We start from the raw sequence: 22,484 nt of genomic DNA, 5'->3' as shown, positions 1-22,484 counted from the left end.
AAGGTTCGCTCACAAGAGGAAGATCGACATTGCTTTTCTTGCTTTTCTGCTTTTCAGCAATTGTGTATTGCTGTGTCTGGGGCTCCAGAGCATGGGCTCTAGAGTCACATAGAGCCAAGCTTCTGTCCCTGGCCAGTCTGTGACCTTGAGCACATTACTGAACCCCTCCAAATGATAGTTACGTCATCTGAAAAGTGGGAATAAAATAATACTATTTCATTCTTGGGAGAAATGAGAAAATGGCCAGACCCTGAAATCCCCTTCTGTGTTGTGTGGTTCAGACAAGGGCTGTACTATACCCTATGTCGTCTCCCCGATCTGCACTCTGGGTGCCTGTAGAAGCAGGAGCGGGGGCACGGGTTCACCAGCAAGAGTGGTTAGAAACAATTCCGCTCTCTGACAAGAAAATAACAGGAGGCAGACTGAGGTCTAGCCCAGGGCCTGGCACATGGTAGGCACTCAGTAGTTTGTGGGAGGGAGGGACCATGCGGTTGAAGAAGGGATTAAGAAGTGTTTCAGTGATGAAACGACTAGCCTTGGGGACAGAGGAGATGAGACAAGGTGTATGGTAGAAAATTCAGTATTCCCTCCCGACGTTCAGCCTCATTCTCTGAAATTCCTTCTCCATCACGCACTTCAGGCTGCGATAACGAGGTGGAATGAGGTGGAGTGTGGAATCGGACGAGCGACAGCAAGCCCGGGGCGGGTGGAGGTTACCTGGCCGCGGCGGGGAGGTGGGCAGGCGGCAGCGAAGGCGGGGCGGCAGAGCGGGGCTCCAGGCGGGAGGTGTGGCCGGCGGGCGCGGGCCTGTGATTGGGACTCCGCGAGAAGGCCTGGGATTGGACGGGCGAGGCAGAGCCCGAGAGGAGGCGACGCGGCTGCGGAGGTGACGCGGGCGGTCGCGCGCCCCTTCCGGCTCGGAGAGGGCGCTGAAGATAGGGGCTGCTCGGCCGCAGGCCGCCTCCAGCGCCGCGGGATGTAGCGCTGGGGACCGCGGCCCCCAGCAGAGCCTGCCCGCCCGGCTGTAAGTCTCCCCGGGGCTGCGCGGTGGGCGGGGACTCGGTGGGAGCGCGGGGACCCCGGGGGCCCCCACCCAGGCCTAGGAAGGAGATAGCCGTTGGGGGAACCCGCTCCGACGTGCCAAGGGGCTCGGGCCCCAGCCCTGGAGCCGCCAGTCCTCCCAGCGTCCAGCCGGTCGAGGTTGTAAACATTTCCGGCCCCTCCCACTGCGCGCCGCCTCCGAAGAGGCCTAGGTGCAGTGGGCGCTCGTCCCCGGCTGTCCCCCGACTCCCGGCAGTCTTGTGAGTGCTGCGCCTTTAGCCCCACGGGGTGGAGATGCATGGGTTCCCCGGATCGGGACCAGACAGCCAGAGCTAAGCCTGGCCCCGAGGCTGCCGCGCGTGGGCAGGGAGTGCTGCGGGCCTAGGTCGCGAACCGCCTCTCAGCGGGGAACAGCCGCACTGGGTGGCGGGGAAGCCCAAAGGTTCCTCCACCAACAATCTTTGGCAAGCCAAGTCGTGACAGTGCCCTCGCTTTGATGGGGTGGGAAGGGAGGTTGGTGATCGCTCTGCAGGGTTAAGGTAATCCTGAAGGCTGAAATGCGGGGCAGAATCGAAGCTACTTTGGGGGAAAATGAAATTTCATTAGCTGAGATATCTAGGATTGATGTATACTATCTTCTGTTTGAGAATTTTGGTCTTCAAGCCTTCGATTTTAAGAAAATAGAGAAGTGTTTTCCCTCAGTTTCTGGTGCTCCGTGGGAGAATGGGAAACTGACAAGGCCAATTTCAGTTTACACCGTTTCACATGTCGGAGGAGCACCAGGAGGCCATGGTTCTTTACTAGATGAACCGTAGTACTTCCCTCAAGTAATTTAGAAGACAGGCTAGAAAATACAGCTGAGAATACATAGGCTGCGGTCTTCAAAACAAATGAAGATGATAATGACTGGTTCTTTTCTGAAATGAAGTAATAGTGGGGTCTGTTCACTGCTTTTCTGTTTTGCTAGTAGTTGGGTAGGGCACCATGGTGCAACTTCGGTTCCTGAGATTGTACAGTATCTATACTGCCAGGAATTTAGGGTGGTGCTAAACAGATTGCAATGTCGGGGTTCCGGCTTGCAGCCACTAAATGTATTTACTCCAGGAGTAACTTTTACGTATCCATATTGTAATTTGCACTTGGGAAATCAATGATAAAAACCGATGTTACCTGTGAAGGCCCATGTTAGGGTAGACCTCCGCAAAACCATACCTAACTGTAGAGTAGAATCTGAAAGCCTTCTATTCTCAGTGGTCAAGACTTTGCCCGCAGGTAGGAGAGAATCTCAGAAAAGTAACAGGAAGCAACATTAATCCACCGATCCCCATTACTGATTTATAAAGGACACACCACCTTAAGTAGGCTTTTAGGCTATTTTCAGTTTCTTCAGTCTGGCCTCATTTTACCTTTCCAGGACTCTTTGGAAAAATGAATTGTTTACTGCCCAGGGGACTGTGTTCTTTCATGGCTTGTTCACACCATATACTCTCCTGGAATGCCCTGTTTCCATCTCCACCTATCAAGCTCCTTTCATAAAATATTCCACAAAACTTTTCTGATCACTTCAACTAAAGTTGCGCTTTTCTTTTGAATTCCTCCTGCACATAATGGCACTAAGCCTTGTAGTAATGATATTAGGAAAGTTATTTCCCCCGTTTAGAGGCCAACGACCATTTCAACCCTCTGACTCCTCTTTGCCTTGTCTCTGTGGCCACAACACCACGCATATTGTAAGTAATTGGTATTCTCAGATTAATGAAGGTTAAGAAATTGCCCTTCTTTCTAGGCCAGTATATTTGTTCTCTGTTTCCATAGGAAGTTTCCTTTGACTTCTAATACAAAGTCAAACTGAAACCCTTTAACACTCCTGCCACATTATCCTGTCCCATCTACTTATTATCACACAGGTAAGATAAGCGGTCGTCTTTATATCTAGAAGCTTTGTGAATTATGGTGAGGTTTTTTTCTTGGGTCAGTACTCATCAATGTTGTTATGTCCATTTGTCCCTAATGTCACCTCCTGGATTTTGTTCCTCTCGCCATGCTCAAAGTTAATTCCTTTTTCCTGCTCAAAAATGTTGGGGGCACAGGCCGGACGTGGTAACTCATGCCTGTAATCTCAGCACTTTGGGAGACTGAGGTGGGTGGATCACCTGAGGTCAGGAGTTCGAGACCAACCTGATCAACATGGCGAAACCCCGTCTCTACTAAAAATACAAAAATTATCTGGATGTGGTGGCAGGTGCCTGTAATCCCAGCTACTTGGAAGGCTGAGGCATGAGAATGAATTGCTTGACGCTGGGAGGCGGAGGTTGCAGTGAGCAGATTGTACCACTGTACTCTAACCTGGAGGATAGAGCAAGACTCTTGTCTCCAAAAAAAAAAAAAAAAAAAAGTGGGAGCTGGCATTGGTTGGGCGCGGTGGCTCACACCTGTAATCCCAGCACTTTGGGAGGCTGATGCAGGAGAATTGCTTGAGTCTAGGAGTACTAGGCTGCAGTGAGCTATTGTCATGCCACACACTCCAGCCTGGGCCTGGAACTGACTGAACTGGGAGCAAGACCCGGACTCCAAAAATAAAAAATGGGCTGGCGTTAAAATCCTTCATATGCCTGTATACTGTTCACTTTTTTTTTGTCATAACGTTAGCAAAGTTTGCCTGTCTGTTACGGTTCAAAAACACCTCTTCTGTCAGGCACAGTGGTTCATACCTGTAATCCCAGCACTTTGGGATGCCAAGGCTGGAGGAATCGAGACTAGCCTGGGCAACATAGTGAGACCTCGTCTCTACAAAATAAACAATATTAGCTGGGCGTGGTGGCACATGCCTTTAGTCCCAGTTACTAAGACTTGGGAAGCTCAGGTGGGAGGATCGCTTGAGTCCGGCAGGTTGAGGCTGCAGTGAGCTGAGATCACACCACTGCACTCCAGCCTGGGTGACCAAGCAAGACCCTTTCTTAAAAGACTTCTTCTGTTGGGGAAAAACTACGAAGGAAGTCAGATTGTTTTTCCACTTCATACTCTGGGATGCTTGGCATCAAGTAGGAGAGCTGAGGCCCCATTACTGTAGTTTGGTGATTTCAAGCATGTGCTTTTGCTTTGACTAATGTTTCTCCAACAAAGCTGTGAAACTATCCTCCCTAACATACAGTAGATAAGGGGAAAGATGACTGTGTTCTTTATCTATACTGCTAGACTGGTCTTGCTTTAGCACAAGAATCAAGCTAGGCATGGATAGAGCCTACCCACAGACTCTCTAAAGGCCCGGGAACCAAACTCTTAGAAACTTTGTGTCTTTGCCTCCAGGAAAGGTGTGCTATAACCTGGAAAACTTGGGAATTGGTTCACAGTATAAATGTCTCCAAAAACTATGAGTGAAATAACTCTCCAGCTAACTGGCTGGTGATTAAAAATCAGTCTTTTCCCCAAGTTTGACACAGGATTATCTTATTTATAGGAGTACAAACACCTCCCTGCTCCACAGCTTTACTCTCTAATATCCTAGGTTTACCCAGTTGGAAAGCTTAGTGGTAAAGGTTTATTAGCTTGAGTTGAAGAAATCCCATCAAAAATGCACTCAGTCGAGTTTGGCTCAAATGTAATTGGCAACATTGGGTGTGGCAAGCTTGAGGGGAAAGGCATTTCCTCTAAAATACATAAGGACATAGAAAACTGGCAGAAAGTTGGCTCTCCTAGGATCATTCTAACACCTTACGGGTTTGTTCTGATTTTACATCATAGACTAAAACACACTTGTAATTCTCCATTGTTTGTGAGTGATCCACCCCATAGAAGTGGTATTTTCAGATCCTAGTATTATTTGCTCTTCTTTCTTGCCAGACGTCCGATCCCTATCTCTCCCTTTCCTGTCTCTGTGTTACTACAGTTTAGAAGACCAAACTGGACAATGGACTTTGCTCACTATGATGACATGATCTCCATTGACCTCCATTGTATGTACTTGAATGCATGATGATATATTTTGTATGATGAGTTGTAGCTGTTGGCTGGTTTGTGAGTTAACTGGGGTCTCAGGTTTTGGTGACTCTGGGTCTAGATTTGTAGAGGTGGTATAGGAGCTAGTGATAGAGGAGCTAGAGGGAATCAGAAGAACTAATAGTAATTGTGTTGGACTGAAAAGGGAAAAGACTGATGATAGCCAGAAGACTTGCGAGCATAAAAACTTTTCAGATCAAATGATGAAATTAGTAAGAATGCCAAGCTGGATTCTGCATATGATCTTTGGACCCTAATTGCCCAACTTAAATTTTCTCTATATTATTCTCATTGCCTCTAGTAAAATAGTTACATAGCACTCAAAATGACTAAATTTAGTGTGTGACGGTTCTAGTTGAGGGGTTCTCTCCCTCCACTGCCCTCCTGGAGCAATCAAATTGTATCACTTATTTTTGTGCATATGACAAACTACCTATGTTATCTGGCTCTTTGACAACAATGCTATAACTTGTTCAACTTGTATTTTGCACGGTATCTTAGAATGCCTTAGGGTGCTGTTCCTAAATGCACTTGCTAAATAATGAATGTGTTGACTTACTCTGGGGAAAGGGATAAGAGAAGCCACCACAAGCACAAGAAAATGTGCATAAGCCCTTATCTAAGTGGCTAGAAGTTAAGTCATATGCTCGCAAGCTGGAATCTGCCCCATTCATTCATTTTGAAATGGGTTCTAACCAAAATAAAGTATATTTATTATCTTATGATCCGTGTGTTGCATCTTAGAACCAGAATTTTGTTTTGTTTTGTTTTGTTTTGTTTCTGCCCTGGTGGTCTGATCTAAATTACTGCCAACAGTATCGCAAGCTAAGTGTCCCCCTCTTTTCAGATTTATCCAAGATGCCCAAAACTATTTATGGTTTTTGCTTGTGATATAAAGTGTTTTTTGTTGTTGTTGTTGTTGTTTTGCTTGCGATATAACGTGTTTTTTTAGTAAAGGTGCTGATTCAGTAGTACTTCACTTTGAGGAAATATGTTTTGAGGTCAGCCTATTGAGAAAGATTTCCTAGTGTCCCTCTCATGTGGGTTGCCCATCCTCGAGATTTTCAGAGTCCTTCAGCTTCCTGTTCTCCTTGAGCTCAATTGTTCACTATGACTGTGTGCTGGCATCTCATCAGAGTCTTGCACATTTAAAGGAAGAGGAACTGCCTATGTGTTGACACCATATAAAGGTCTGCTGTATAGCAAGTTATTGTTTTTGTCTCTCTTGGACTAAATTGCTGGTTGCTTTCAGCTGTGCTTGTGGGTTGAGCATAGCATGACTTATGACTGTTTAGAAGCTTGAGGATTGCCCTTACCTGATGTGTTAGTAAGTGTTTCTCCAGAAAGCACCAATAGGATACATACATATGGATACAGGTGGGATTTATTAGGGGAATTGGCTCATGAGATTATGGAGGCTAAGTCCCACAGTATGTCATCTGCAAGCTAGACAACGAGGGAAGTCCGTAACTGGTTCAGTTTAAGGCTGAAGGCCTGAGAACCCAAGGGGCTATTGGTGCACGTCCCAGAATCCCAAGGCAGGAGAACTTGGAGTTTCTGATGTCCAAGGGCAGGAAAAGAAGGGTGTCCCAGCTCCAGGAGGGAAGGAGGGGGAGAGAGAGAGACAGAGAGACAGAGAGAGTTAGGGAGTCAGAGAAAGAGATTTATAATCCCTGAGAAGGAATTGTGATTACTCTTAGATAAAAAAGAACTAACACAAGATATCAAAGATATTTGTATATAGTGAATAGCCATGGATGATATAGTGTCTCCCTCAGGAGCAAAGTTATGTTTACTGCCCAGTATAAAAGATTGGGGCTCCCTAAGCTTAAGTTTCCTCTCCCGGAATGCAACCCACTCCATACGTAGGTGTTACCTGGCCCTGCCTGCATTGCAATGTGGTTATTTGGGTTTGGGTGGGGCTTGAGTAACCAATGCCAGAAAATGCTAATATTCTGGCTACTGCTATTGCTATAACAAAGTCCTTTGTGTGGGGTAGGGCTGGGGAAAGAACTAATAATTTACAGCATAGTGGAAATCTTTGGAAACTTTCTCCCACTTTCCCTCTTTTTTTATTTGCATTTCCCTGAGGCCTGATTAAAGACTACCGTGAAAATCCAACTCAGGAAAACCTAAAGTGTCTGAGATTTTTCCTAGAAAATGGAATTCTGGGTTTTTCTGATTTTGTGTGTGCCTGTCTGTAGTTTCTGAAATACTCATTTGAGTGGGGCTTAGATTATGGGTTGTGGTGGTTGAAACAAGTTCTTGCAGAGCTGGTTATTAGGTATGTGTGTGGCAAAGGGTAAAGTGGGGCTGCCTCCTTGTCTTCACCTTCCTGCTTCCAGGTAAGTTCTTGCTTGCTTGCAGGACAGATTGTGATGAAAGCTTGTTATCCCAGGGTTGAACTCAGGCTATAATGCTATAATAGAATTAGTAGACTTCGCAGAGAAATTAACCACTAGGCATCTGTCCCACAACCAAGTTCCTTTTGTATGCATGACACATTTATCAAAGCATTTGTAGATAAGGTCCAACTGAGTTCAGTTGGCATTTAATTCATTTCTAAGCCTGGATGATCTTGTAGTAATTGCAGCCAGATGATGGCTTTATATTTTTGTTCCTCAGCCTCAGAGCTAGGCCTTTCTTGGGCAGAGTGAGCTTTAGGAGTGGTAGTTGAGACTCTTCTCACTAAATGGTTCCATACCTGTGGGAGTGAGTTGAGGGTGGGTAGCTGTTTTTCTAGTGGTGACAGTTTGGTGCAGTAACCTTAGATTATTTGAAAGCAAGCAACTAGGTGTTACATTTTCAGCCTTACTTATAAGATCAGTGAGGTTCTGGGTAAAGGTTGACGTTAAAGAGGGAGGACAGGAATAGATTTCATTTAAGCAATTAACTGGCCTTTAGAATTGGGACAGGATATGGGTTGATTAGCTTCTTATTCAATATTAGAGTATAGAAATGAAACTGTAAGAGGAATAAATTGTCAATCCTTCATATTTGTGTTTGCTTTTAGTGTCTACTATCACAGGGAGATCTCTGCCCCCTGGGGCTGAGAGACCCCAACCTTTCCCCAAGCTGAAGCTGCAGGGTATTGAGGTACCAGCCAGATGTCTTCCCACAAAGGATCTGTGGTGGCACAGGGGAATGGGACTCCTGCCAGTAACAGGGAAACTGACACGGTGGAACTGGCTGAACTAGGACCCCTGCTAGAAGAGAAGGGCAAACGGGTAATCGCCAACCCAACCAAAGTAAGTCATCTTCCCAGGAGTCATCCCCTTGTTCAGTTTCTCTCCTTAGAACTCCCTCAGTTTCTCTTTTTTTAAGATCTCACTGTTCAAAAGGAGGAACATTGCATTCTGGAAATGTCTCTATCTGAGTCTCTATGATACTATTATAAACATCTTGTTGTCTGCTTTCCCCATTGTAAGCTTTTGGGAATTCACTCATCTTTGTAACACCAATGCTTAGCACAAGGCCTGCAGTCCAATAAATAATCAGTAAATATCTGAATGAATGAAGGAAGCAGTCAATTAGGATTAGGTTTGACTTCATATAACACACAAAAATCCTTACAGCTTTGACAGGACGGAAGTCTCTCAAGCAAAAGAATTTCAGAAGTAACCAATCCAGGGCTAATATGGAGACTCCACCACTGTCAGCACCTGTGTTGCTCCCCCATCACTTTTTTTTTTTTTTTTTTTTTTTTGAGACGGAGTCTCGCTCTGTGGCCCAGGCTGGAGTGCAGTGGCGCGATCCCGGCTCACTGCAAGCTCCGCCTCCCGGGTTCCCGCCATTCTCCTGCCTCAGCCTCCCAAGCAGCTGGGACTACAAGCGCTCGCCGCCACGCCCGGCTAATTTTTTGCATTTTTAGTAGAGACGGGGTTTCACCGTGTTAGCCAGGATGGTCTCGATCTCCTGACCTTGTGATCCGCCCGTCTCGGCCTCCCACAGTGCTGGGATTACAGGCGTGAGCCACCGCGCCCGGCCCCATCACTCTTAATATGTTGCCCATCATACCCACATTCTACCCACCATGAAAGGGAAAGGAGAAGAAAGGCCCTCTCTTTCGCTTTTATTTTTATTGAGATAAAGTCTTGCCATGTTGCCCAGGCTGATCTTTTAAACTCCTAGGCTCAAGTGATCCTCCTGCCTCAGCCTCCCAAAGTGTTGGAATTATAGGTGTGAGCCACTGTGCCCGGCCACCTCTTTCCCTTTTAAAGGGACTATCTCTATTAAAAAATACAAAAATTAGCTGGGTGTGGTGGCAGTCGCCTGTAATCCCAGCTACTCGGGAGGCTGAGGCAGGAGAATCACTTGTACCTGGGAGGCAGAGGTTGCAGTGAGCTGAGATCGTGCCATTGTACTCCAGCCTGGGCAACAAGAGTGAAACCCCCTCTCAGAAAAACAAAAATAAAGGGACTATCAGGAAGTACCTCATAACACTTAGGCCAGAACTTACTTACATAACTATATTCAGCTGCAGTGGAGGTTGGAAAGTGCAGCCTGAGTAAAATTGCAGTAACATTGCCACCCTGAACAAAACTGTGGACTTTGTTACTTAGGAAGAGAGAGAATGGACATTGGGGTAGGCTGGCTGAAAGCTGTAGCACAAAATCTAAGATGGACAATGTGTTTACCAGTGACCATCAACAACAGGAGAGAAATAGCCCAGAACAGGAGTTGAACTGCCAGGCTTTCTATAGCCATGATTCAGAGCCTTGGGATAGAGAGAGAGAAAAAAGTTCTCTTCCTTTCACAGGCAAGTGCGCTCCTGGGTGTGCTCTTTTAGGCCCTGGAGTCAGTACTGCTGTTTTCCATGGAACCAGTTTTGAGGCCCTGGTGCTCCTGGGAGCTGCTATAGATACAAAGTTTCGATCATGACAGCATCCCTAGAGTCAGTGAACAGGGAACTCTAACAGAATTATTGTTATGGAACTCTCTGAGACTCTGTCTTTTTCATTGTTTTGAAAATGTAGGCTGGGCTGGTAGCTCAGCCTGTAATCCCAGCACTTTGGTAGGCTGAGACGGGAGGATCACTTGAGGTCAGGAGTTCGAGACCAGTCTGGCCAACATGGTGAAACTGCATCTCTACTAAAAGTACAAAAATTAGTCAGGCATGGTCGTGGGCGCCTGTAATCCCAGCTACTTGGAGGCCAAGGCATGAGAATTGCTTGAACCTGGGAGGTGGAGGTTGCAGTGAACAGAGATTGCACCACTGTATTCCAGCCTGGGTGACAGAGGGATATTCCATCTCAAAAAAAAAAAAAAGAAAAGAAAGAAAATGTAATGGCCTAGAAGAGAGAACTCTTTGGGAAACTGAGGAAAGTTGAGAACCACTATCCTAGAGGAAAGGATGTCATTCAGTACCTAGAGCTGGTATGCTAATCCTGCATTCCCCCAATGCTAGTCTCTGTGAGAGTCCTTTTACACACTGCATACAATGTTCACTCCAGCATTTATGAAGTATTAATAAATTTCTAACAAGTATTGTAAACTCAGTATGTATGCTTTTGGAGAAGAGACCACAAGACCCTCTGTAGGAGAGAGGCTGGGCAGAAGGCGTTAGGTTTGGGTTTTTCTGGGTCTCTGCTCTGGAATAGTACAGTTTATGACTCCCTGGATTGTTATGGGGTTTTTCCCTCACAGGCTGAAGAAGAGCAAACATGTCCAGTGCCCCAGGAAGAAGAGGAGGAGGTGCGGGTACTGACACTTCCCCTGCAAGCCCACCACGCCATGGAGAAGATGGAGGAGTTTGTGTACAAGGTATGGCCTATGAGTTTCTGTCCTGGAAGAGGAAGGGCAGCAGGCCTGTCTGGGATGTCCCCAGCCAGCAAGCTTCCACTGGGTTGAAGAGCTTTTACTTCTGGGAAGGAGTGGATTTGCCATCTACTCCCTGGATCCTGTCCATAGTGCATGGATCCTAGATTAAGAACCCCTAACTCTAAAAAGATGTGGTAAAGAACTTAGAATCTAATTGGTGGAGGGATGGGACACGAGATAGAATCTCCTGGAGAGGGGCAAAGGAGGGATCTGTATGCTTTTTAAAATGATGTTTATAATTGTTTTGTTTTTATTCAGTATATCAATTTTGAGATTTCAAGTAGCCTAAAGGAAGTTGTACCATATTTTTTTTTTTTTGAGACGGAGTTTTGCTCTTGTCTCCCGGTTGCAGTGGCACGATCTCAGCTCACCACAACCTCTGCCGGGTTCAAGCCATTCTCCTGCCTCAGCCTCCCAAGTAGCTGGGATTACAGACATGTGCCACCACGCCCAGCTAATTTTTGTACTTTTAGTAGAGATGGGGTTTCTCCACATTGGTCTGGCTGGTCTCGAACTCCCGACCTTAGGTGATCCGCAGGTTATCCGCCCGTCTTGGCCTCTCAAAGTGCTGGAATTACAGGCGTGAGCCACTGCGCCCAGCCTGGTTGCACCATATTTTCTTTTTTTTTTTTTTTTTTTTTTTTTTTTGAGGCAGAGTCTCGCTCTGTCGCCCAGGCTGGAGTGCAGTGGCCAGATCTCAGCTCACTGCAAGCTCTGCCTCCCAGGTTCCCTCCATTCTCCTGCCTCAGCCTCCCGTGTAGCTGGGACTACAGGCGCCCGCCACCTCGCCCGGCTAGTTTTTTGTATTTTTTAGTAGAGACAGGGTTTCACCGTGTTAGCCAGGATGGTCTCGATCTCCTGACCTTGTGATCCGCCCATCTCGGCCTCCCAAAGTGCTGGGATTACAAGCTTGAGCCACCGCGCCCGGCCCACATTTTCTTTTTTCTTTTTTTTTTTTTTTGTGACGGAGTCTGGCTCTGTTGCCCAGGCTGGAGTGTAGTGGCTGGATCTCAGCTCACTGCAAGCTCCGCCTCCCGGGTTTACGCCATTCTCCTGCCTCAGCCTCCTGAGTAGCTGGGACTACAGGCACCCGCCACTTCGCCCGGCTAGTTTTTTGTATTTTTTAGTAGAGACGGGGTTTCACTGTGTTAGCCAGGATGGTCTCGATCTCCTGACCTTGTGATCTGCCCGTCTCGGCCTCCCAAAGTGTTGGGATTACAGGCTTGAGCCACCGCGCCCAGCCTGCGGCCCATATTTTCTTAAAAGGTTGAGAAACACTTAACTTAAAACTTCTCCAGATAAACTAACATGAAACAAAGACAAAGGGATTTTTTTTTTTTTTTTTTTTTTGGGAATACAGAGTCTTGCTTGGTCACCCAGGCTGGAGTGCAGTGGTACAGTCTCTGCTCACCGCAACCTCCGCCTCCCAGGTTCAAATGATTCTCCTGCCTCGGCCTCCCGAGTAGCTGGGATTACAGGTGCCTGCCACCGTGCCCAGCCAATTTTTGTATTTTTAGTAGAGACAGGGTTTCACCATGTTGATCAGGCAGGTCTTGAACTCCTGATGTCAGGTGATCCACCCGCCTCAGCCTCCCAAAGTGCTAGGATTACAGGCGTGAGCTGCAGCACCCAGCCAGGATTTTTTTTTTTTTTTTTTTTTTTTTTAATGGTCAAAATATGAGTCAGGACTCTGCTAGTCCCATTCATGCTATGTCTTGGATATCTCCCAGTCCAGGCTGGTTCTCCATCATTGCTTGTCCTTGGGGAAGGTATTATTCTCTAGTGCCCTACCTAGAGAAAGTGTATATGTTCTAGGTCTGGGAGGGACGTTGGAGGGTCATCCCATATGATGTGCTCCCTGACTGGCTAAAGGACAATGACTATCTGCTACATGGTCATAGACCACCGATGCCCTCCTTTCGAGCTTGCTTCAAGAGCATCTTCCGCATCCATACAGAAACTGGCAACATCTGGACCCATCTGCTTGGTGAGTGGTTTGGATGGGGAAAAGTCAAATTCATTGTCTCCCTAACTGCCGAGGGATTATAGAGCCGAACAGAGTTGCTCGGATTCATTGACAGTTGAGGTTCTGCCTTTAAACTACTAATGACCTTGGTTGACCCTTGATCACTGATCTTTAAGACTGAGAGTAAAAGGCCTAGAAACCAAAGAAATTGGGACTCGATATTCTTTTGTGATCCCTGGCAGAACTGTTCTAGGTGGAGACAATTTCCTGTACTTCATAATTTCCGACTATAAAAGTAAAATGCCAGCGTTTTAAAAAATGGCCTCTTTGTCTGGGTTTCTGCGACCGGTGCCACTTTCTTTGAAACTTTTGACTGCAGTTACACAGCTAAATCTCATAGCTTTCTGGTTTTTGTTTCTGTTTTTTTTTTTTTTTCAATAGTTCTTGGGCTACAAAGGGTGGGGATTGGATTTGGTTACATGGATGAATTATATACTGGTGAATTCTGAGATTTTAATGCACCTATCACCTGAGCAGTGTACATTGTACCCAATATGTAGTTTTTCTATCCCACACCCCTAGCTCACCCTCCCGCTTCTGAATCTCCATAATCCATTATCTCACTCTGTAGGCCTTTGCATACTCATAGCTTAACTCCCACTTGTAAGTGAGAACATATATTTGATTTTTCATTCCTAAGTTAACTTCACTTAGAATAGTGGCCTTCAGCTTCATTCACGTTGCTGCAAAAGACATTATTGCATTCGTTTTTATGGCTGAGTAGTATTCCATGGTGTACATACACCACATTTTCTTTATTCACTCATTGGTCAATGGACACTTAGGTTGGTTCCATATCTTTAGACTTATGAATTGTGCTACAATAAACATAACATGGGCATGTGTCTTTTTCATATGACTGCTTTTCCTTTGGGTAGATACCTAGTAGTGGGGTTGGTGGATCAAATAGTAGCTCTACTTTTAGTTCTTTAAGGAATCTCTGTACCATTTTCCATAAAGGTTATACTAATTTATAATTTACATTCCCGCAAGGAGTATATAAGCATCCCCCTTTCACCACATCCATGCCAACATCTGTTGTTTTTTGACTTCTTAATAATGGCCTTTCTTGCAGGAGTAAGGTGGTATCTCATAGTGCTTTTAATTTCTATTTCCCTGATGATTAGTGATGTTGCCCGTAGCTCACTGATTCAAAAACATCAACGTCAAAGCGTACACATTCCCTTTTTTCTTACAGGTTTTTTTAATTTTACCCTCCTGCAGGTTTCGTGCTGTTTCTCTTTTTGGGAATCTTGACCATGCTCAGACCAAATATGTACTTCATGGCCCCTCTACAGGAGAAGGTGGTTTTTGGGATGTTCTTTTTGGGTGCAGTGCTCTGCCTCAGCTTCTCCTGGCTCTTTCACACCGTCTATTGTCATTCAGAGAAAGTCTCTCGGACTTTTTCCAAGTGAGTTGAAAGAAAGGACTGTGCACTGTTGTCACATCTTGATATCCCAGTGCTTACTGGGTGCTAGGAGCTCATATTACTCCTAAAGGTTTCTTGATATGCCAGAGGAAAACCTCTCTGTTCTGTGGGGTTAGTGGGGTGATGAAGCTTTTCTCCTGAACACTTAATGAACAGACTTACTGCATCCTCCTCAACAGATGGAGAGACCAATTGTGGAATATATTTTCTACCTGAAAAGTATTATCTTTTGTGCGGCTTAGAGTGCCAGTGCACTGGCTGCTTTCCAAGACCTTGTACCCATTCCTAGTGTAACTCACTATTAGCCCAAGCCATAGTAGGGTGTGGTGAATAGTCTGTGCTTCATTCTGCTGGTGTTCCTACCCATCAGTCAAGTAAAGCTTATCTTTGCTGCCCATGCATTGCTGGAAGCTCCAGATGTCCATCATCTTGTGCTTTCTCTCCTCCCCAGCTGTGAGCCTGGGGTTCTATTTGTTTGCTTGTTTTTGTTGTTATTGTTGGTTTTGGTGGTGACAGTGGTATATTATTTTGTTTTTCCTAACAACATCAGTAAGAAGGGTACATTTTCCTCATTTAAAAAGTCAACTAAGATAGAAAAAGCATAGAGTATCCCTTAGTACCACTCCCAATTTAAGAATTTTGTTTTTAGAACTCATTGTATCAGAATAGGAGAATTTTCAAACCCCTTCCTGAGTGTGATGCTGGGAACCAGCTGGATTGTGATGGAATTTCTAAATTCGAGTGTCTACTAGGGGAGATACAACTGTTCACTAGGAAAGGGATAGAGTTCTTTGAATGGGGATTCTTAGAGACTTTTCCATCGTAAAATAGAAGTGACCTTGTGGAATTTTAATCCAGAATACAGGATAGATTGTATGGGAAATGAGGGGATGGTTCAATCTGGGAGCAGGTGGAGAACAGAAAGAGCTAGTTAAATGAGCCATACAAATTCATTTCCCCCACTGATGTGTTTCATTTTTGTGGTTCTTTTTAGACTGGACTATTCAGGGATTGCTCTTCTAATTATGGGGAGCTTCGTCCCCTGGCTTTATTATTCCTTCTACTGCTCCCCACAGCCACGGCTCATCTACCTCTCCATCGTCTGTGTCCTGGGCATTTCTGCCATCATTGTGGCGCAGTGGGACCGGTTTGCCACTCCTAAGCACCGGCAGACAAGAGCAGGTAGGTCGGAAGACATATGTAAACCTCAAAAGTATTTAGGCCTTAGGCCTAATAGGCTCAAACCTATCTGAGCCTTAAGGTTTGCGGCTTGAGAACCCCACCCAAGCCCTGATTTGTGTTTCAGAACTTTCAAAACAGCATCAATTTCAAAGCTGAGTTCATACTATTTCAGTAGAATGCTAATAGGACAGATCATTACCAAGCTGGTCAATTAACTGCAAGCACAGATATAGCTACTCTTATACTTGGTTTGTGATAGTTTAAAAATGTAGCAAGCACAGTAATTTTAGTGACCTGAGTCCCAAGCTCAGACCAAGGGATTAAAATTAAAACCCTCAAAGGCATTTTACTAAGGGAATAGAATACCTGGTTTGGTGAATGAAAATACCTTGAGCATAAACACTGGTAACAAAGTAATAGCTACAAGCATAAACATCTTTGTGTTGTCTCATCTGGACTCTTATTTTAAGCTTTCGTTACTTGCAGCAACACCACCAATTACCACTAGTCTTTAGCTCCTTTACAATTAATATCTGCTATATTTTAACCTTCAGTTAATTAAATATTGTCTGGGAGCAGTGGCTTTTGTCTCTTATCCCAGTACTTTGGGGGGCCGAGGCGGGCAGATCACTTGAAGTCAGGAGTTCGAGACCAGCCTCTCCAACATGGTAAAACCCTGTTTTTATTAAAAATATAAAAGTTAGTCGGCGCTATGGCAGGCACCTGTAATCCCAGCTCCTCGAGAGGCTGAGGTGGGAGAATCACTTGAACCCAGGGAGGGCAGAGGTTGCAGTGAGCCAAGATTGCGCTGCTGCACTCTAGCCTGGGCAACAAAGAAAGACTATGTCAAAAAAAAAAAAAGAGAGAGAAAGAAAGAAAAGAAAAGAAAGAAAAGGAAAAGAAAAGAAAGAAAAGAAAAATAATAATGAAATATTTATCAAGCACCAGCCACGTGCCATGCACTGTGCTTAAACAAGGGTATCTACAAAGATGGAGAGGTAGTCCCTGCCCTTCAGTTATGTGTAGTGTAATGGTATTGAGACAAGTACCCATTCTTCCCTTGCTGTTGCCTTATCTGTGTGTCCCAGCAGCTACAGGATAACTGCTTATCTGGGTATATCTGTCTACTCAGGAGGTTAGAGTCCCGGTTATGTAAGACTTATGATCTTAACAGGAAGCCTCCCGTACGCTTCTCTGACTTGGGAGCCACCTGAAGCCTTTGCCATCTAAGTTCTGTACCCAAATTAGACATCAGAAGGTCTTGACATACCATTTTTACCTAAATTCCTTAACAGATAATGAAAAATATGAGATGTTTGTTCTTGGTGCTACTTAAAAAGTAGTAAGCACTTACACAGCTTCTTCCCATTCAGGACATAGAAGAAATATCTGCTGAGTGTTATCCATCTGGTAACTAAGTTTCCTAAACATGTACTGTTCATCCAAAAATAGCTAATTATCATAAACATTGAAATTTCAGAGTAAGCAGTGCCTTCCATGTGGTGGCTGTTTCCTTGTGTGACAGTCTTATGTCTGTTCTGTTCAGGCGTGTTCCTGGGACTTGGCTTAAGTGGCGTCGTGCCCACCATGCACTTTACTATTGCTGAGGGCTTTGTCAAGGCCACCACAGTGGGCCAGATGGGCTGGTTCTTCCTCATGGCTGTGATGTACATCACTGGAGCTGGCCTTTATGCTGCTCGAATTCCTGAGCGCTTCTTTCCTGGAAAATTTGACATATGGGTAAGAAATGAGTCTTCCAGCAGGGCCTGTGATGGTGAGTGAACAGCCCACATTTAAAGGTCTGAGGCAAAGGTGGTGAGAGACTGGGATCATATAGTGTGTGGAGGTACATATATGTACATTGAAGGAAATTTGTCAGTGTTAACATTTTGGTATATTTCTGACAAGGACTGTGTTTTTAAAACTATCTAAATATACCACTTTTATGATATTAAAACAAATTTGTTTAATTAAGGAGAAACTAGAAGTAGCAAATGCTTTCTCCTACTTGTTTCTTATTCCTCCTTGCATTATCCTAAAGGCTCTTCTCTTTTTTATTCCTACAGTTCCAGTCTCATCAGATTTTCCATGTCCTGGTGGTGGCAGCAGCCTTTGTCCACTTCTATGGGGTCTCCAACCTTCAGGAATTCCGTTACGGCCTGGAAGGTGGCTGTACTGATGACACCCTTCTCTGAGCCTTCCCACCTGCGGGGTGGAGGAGGAACTTCCCAAGTGCTTTTAAAAATAACTTCTTTGCTGAAGTGAGAGGAAGAGTCTGAGTTGTCTGTTTCCAGAAGAAACCTCTTAGAGAATTCAGTACCAACCAAGCTTCAGCCCAGTTTCACCCCCACTGGGCAATAAACTTTCCATTTCCATTCTCCTAGCTGGAGATGGGGCATGGTCAGCCTCAGCCATCCCCTCCTCAGCAGTTACCCTCCTCAGCAAGGCATCTACCGGCCCCCCACAGAGACAGTACTTTGAAACTCATGTTGAGATTTTATCCTCTCCTCCAGCCATTTTGGGAAAATTATGAACTGGGACTCTTCAGAAATTCTGTCTTTTTTTCTGGAAGAATATGTCCCTCCCTTACCCCCATCCTTAACTTTGTATCCTGGCTTATAACAGGCCATCCATTTTTGTAGCACACTTTTCAAAAACAATTATATACCCTGGTCCCATCTTTATAGGGCCTGGATCTGCTTACAGAGCAGGAAGAATAAAGCCACCAACTTTTACCTAGCCCGGCTAATCATGGAAGTATGTCCAGGCTTCAAGTAACTTGAGTTTTAATTTTTTTTTTTTTCTTGGCAGAGTAATGTAAAATTTAAATGGGGAAAGATATTTAATATTTAATACTAAGCTTTAAAAAGAAACCTGCTATCATTGCTATGTATCTTGATGCAAAGACTATGATGTTAATAAAAGAAAGTACAGAAGGCAGTTGGCATTCAAAGATTTCACATGTATGGTCTTGATTATTTGCACACAACTCCAAAAGATTAAGTCAGACCTGTGATAATTTCAGATTCTCCCGAGGCACAAATTTGAATCATAGGCATTGACAGGCTGGCACATGCAGGCCAATAAATGAACCTAATTGAATTCCTAGCATCCGTTCCCCAATACAGCTTTACTTTTTTATGTAATTGTTGCATGAATTATCTTTTTACATTTTTTAATTTTTTTTTCATAAAGCCATTTGAAAAGAACAGACCATCTTGTTAGAGAAATCAGTATGTTATAGTAGTGTTCAATAATTAGGAGATTCTCAGGGCCGGGTGCAATGGCTCACGCCTGTAATCCCAGCACTTTTGGACTCCGAGGCGGGCATATTGCTTGAGGCCACGAGTTCGAGACCAACATGGCTAACATGGCAAAACCCTATCCCTACTAAAAATACAAAAATTAGCCTCGTGTGGTGGTGGGCGCCTGTAATCCCAGCTACTCGGGAGGCTAAGGCACGAGAATCACTTGAACCCGGGAGGTAGAGGTTGCAGTGAGCTGAGATCACACCACTGCACTCACCTGGGCAACCGATCAAGACTGTCTCAAAAAATAATAGTAATAGGCTGGACACGGTGACTCACGCCTTTAATCCAAGCACTTTGGGAGGCTGAGGTGGGTGGATCACAAGGTCAGGAGTTCAAGACCAGCCTGGCCAAGATGGTGAAACCCTGTCTCTACTAAAAATAAAAAAATTAGCCAGACATGGTGGCAGGCCCATGTAATCCCAGCTACTTGTTGCTTGAACCTGGGAGGCGGACGTTGCAGTGAGCCAAGATGGTGCCACTGCATTCCAGCCTGGGCAACAGAGTAATACGCCATCTCAAAAAAAAAAAAAAAAAAAAGTAATAGTAGTAATAATAAGAAGATTATCAAAAGTGTTGGAATATATCCCAAAGTTTAGGGATATATCCCACGTTGCCTAAGGTGGTCTCATCCAGGGGTCATTCTATGCCTTTCAGTGCTGTTGTGAATTGTGCTCAACCTGACATGAGTGCTGTTCATTATATAGCACAAGATAGCAGTAATCACTTCTCAGCTAATACAGGCAGTTTAAGGGCAGTCTTCTTGAGTTAAGGTTGGGTTCACATCAAGGGTCAAGTTTCTACAGTGGAAGAACAAATTATCCTTTTAAAAAAATAATCCACCTACACCAATAGGAAAAGTTTCTCTGCCTCAAGTGGTAACCAGGGAAATGTAAATTAGAACCAAAATGATAAACTGTCTCACTCCGACCAGACTGAAACTAAATTAGAAGCCTAATATTGAGTTGGTACAGATGTGGAGCAGACCAGATGCTGCTGGTGGAAGTAGACATTGGCAGGACCACTTTATGTGGACACACACAGAGTATATACATGTTACAACATTCAAACATTTTGTGAAACGACGCTATACAATATGAAATGCATCTGATACCTACCCTAGGTTACTTCACTTAAAAACAGTGCTGACTGACCCACTAAATTGTTCTCATGACTCAGTAATGGGTCACTACTCACGCTTTGAAACACACTGCTCTTGAAAACCCTGGCTTGTGCCAAAGGGTTCATTGCAACTGTCTAGTAGCAAAATACTGCAAACAAGCCAAATGTCCAAAACTGTTGAATGGAAAAATATATCTTGGTGTATTCATATAATGAAACACTACTGGTGAAAATGAATTACAGTGACAAGCAACAAGATGTTTGAGCCTCAGAAATAAGATTGGCAGGAAGGGAGGGAAGCAACAATACATTTGCATAATTGCATGTATGTAAAATTAAGAAACTTGCTAAATTCATGATAGGTTTAAGGATACAAACATGATAAAAACTTTAAAGAGGGAATGTTAATTCAGAATAATGTTTACCTCTGAAGGACTAAGAATCTTTAAAGTTTATGTTATTTGAAGTTAGGTGGTGGCCACATGTGTGATCCTTGTGCCTAGGATCATGTGATACTTACTGCCTTTATACAATGAGTGTTTTATATGTTTAATCCAAAACCATTTTAAGTCTTAAAAAATGCTTAAGGAACTGTTGGCAGAAGTCACAAACTGATGACCTGTACATCAAAAACATCCATAGACATGTTTGGCCTTGCACAGTGAGAATCATCAATGGTGGCTCAAAAGCAGCTATGTATGTCCTTTATAGAAGGCTGGTGCTCTCCAGTTCATCATGGTCCCTACCTAGAATGATGGTCTCAGTGCAGTCATCTGCTGGCCCCTGCAGGCATCTGAGTTTGCAGCCGCTAGTATAAGAAATGGAAGGAAACCTAGGGATCGTATCTGATCCAACTCCATGTTCTAGATGAGGAAATGAGATCCATAGCCGTTCAGAAGGCTTAGTGTGTGTGGGAGGATTGCGCGAGTCCAGGAGTTGGAGGCCGCAGTGAGCTTTTACCACACCACTGCACTCTAGTCTGGGTGACAGAGCAAGAGCCTATCTCTTAAAAACGTAAAATAAAATAAATTAAAAAACAACCTAATGTGTGTTTCTTCATTTTCCCGTACTAGACGAGATCAGGGAAAGAGGATCTAAGAGATAACATTTATTGAGCACCTATTTGGTACTTTAGTATGTCATTTTATATCGTTGACTCTGTGGAATACATAGTAAGTGTAGGTAGAAAATAAGTTAGTCTTTCCCTTAGTTCTTCATTCACTAATAGGAAAGGGATAGAATCAGATTCTCAGCTTTCATTCTTGGCCTTTTTTTTTTTTCTTTTTTGAGACAGAGTCTTGCTCTGTTACCCAGGCTGGAGTGCCATGGTGCAATCTTGGCTCACTGCAACCTGGCTCACTGGGGTTCAAGCGATTGTCCTGCCTCAGCCTCCCAGGTAGCTGGGATTACAGGCACATGCCACAAAGCCCAGCTAATTTTTGTATTTTTAGTAGAGATGGGGTTTCACCATGTTGGCCGGGGGCTGGTCTCAAACTCCTGACCTCAAGTGATCTGCCCACCTCAGCCTTTCTTTAATGACAGTTCATCAGTGTTTCTGTCATTTACTTATTCCATAGTGCCTAGCACCTAACAGGTTTGAGGACCACACTGGATTTCAGCTGCTATGGATCTGCTTATTGCCTCATCTAGAACATGGATGGAGTTATATCAGGTGTGATATCTAGGTTTCCTTCCAGTTCAATACTAGTGGCTGCAAATTCAGATCCTTCCAGGAAACTAATAATTTTTCCTAAGGTGAGGGACAAGATTGGAGCCAGTATCTGAATCCAGGTCATTCTCATTTAAAGCCCATGTTATAAAGACTCAGGTCACTTAACAATTCCTTTTGCTCCTGTTTTCAACATCTTCCCTTGCTTTTGTCAGAACTGCTAACTAGCAGCAAGTAACTATTACCTTCTTTCTCTAATTGCATACTTCTGGTTCATTCACTTACTTTCTAAATGCTTGAGGACCTGTTATGTGCTAGGCATTACAGAACAAATAACAAAAACACTGATGAACTTGGATTAAAGAAAGGTGAAGAATAAAAGCTAAGATTCTGATTTTACCCCTTTTCCTATCACTAAATCAAAAAATAGGGGAGAGCCTAACTTATCTCTATAAGTCATCCATTTTCTTTTAAAAAATATTTTCGTTTCTTTTTTAATTTGAGGGGTGTGTGTGTGTGTGTGTGTGTGTGTTTTCTATTGACTGATACGGTTTGGCTGTGTCCTCACCCAAATCTCGTTTTGAATTGTAGTTCCCATAGTCCCCATGTGTCATGGGATGGATCTAGTGGGAGGTAATTTAATCATAGGGGTGGTTACCCTCATGCTGTTCTCATGAAAGTAAGTGAATTCCCACGAGACCTGATGGTTTTATAAGGGGTTTTCCCCCTTTTACTTGGCACTTCTTGCCATCGCCATGTGAAGAAGGATGTGTTTGCTTCCCCTTCCACCACTATTGTAAGTTTCCCTAGGCTTCCCCAGGAATGCTGAAACGTGAGCCAATTAAACCTCTTTCCTGGCTGGGCACGGTGGCTCACGCCTATAATCCCAAC

The 22,484-nt window shown here is 44.4% G+C and overlaps 1 protein-coding gene across 2 annotated transcripts; it reads left to right on the top strand.

Annotated features, from left to right (window-relative positions):
* The first annotated feature begins 817 nt into the window (after positions 1-817).
* On the top strand, positions 818-18,449 carry ADIPOR1 (adiponectin receptor 1). 2 transcript variants are annotated; one of them, XM_010378826.2, is made up of 8 exons: positions 818-1,024; positions 8,051-8,285; positions 10,684-10,800; positions 12,673-12,844; positions 14,108-14,294; positions 15,307-15,494; positions 17,041-17,234; positions 17,561-18,449. In XM_010378826.2, exons 2-8 carry the CDS (start codon positions 8,145-8,147, stop codon positions 17,687-17,689), a joined length of 1,128 nt encoding a protein of 375 aa, XP_010377128.1. In that variant the 5' UTR covers positions 818-1,024; positions 8,051-8,144; the 3' UTR covers positions 17,690-18,449. The 2 variants fall into 2 exon arrangements, with proteins under 2 accessions (XP_010377128.1, XP_030786246.1); XM_030930386.1 differs by lacking the exon at positions 818-1,024 and adding an exon at positions 1,230-1,301.
* Positions 18,450-22,484: the final 4,035 nt, after the last annotated feature.

Source organism: Rhinopithecus roxellana, chromosome 1, assembly GCF_007565055.1.
Source record: "Rhinopithecus roxellana isolate Shanxi Qingling chromosome 1, ASM756505v1, whole genome shotgun sequence".
Taxonomy (NCBI): Eukaryota; Metazoa; Chordata; class Mammalia; order Primates; family Cercopithecidae; genus Rhinopithecus; species Rhinopithecus roxellana.
Note: the sequence above shows the minus strand (reverse complement) of the source record. Positions and strands in the feature narration are given on the sequence as shown.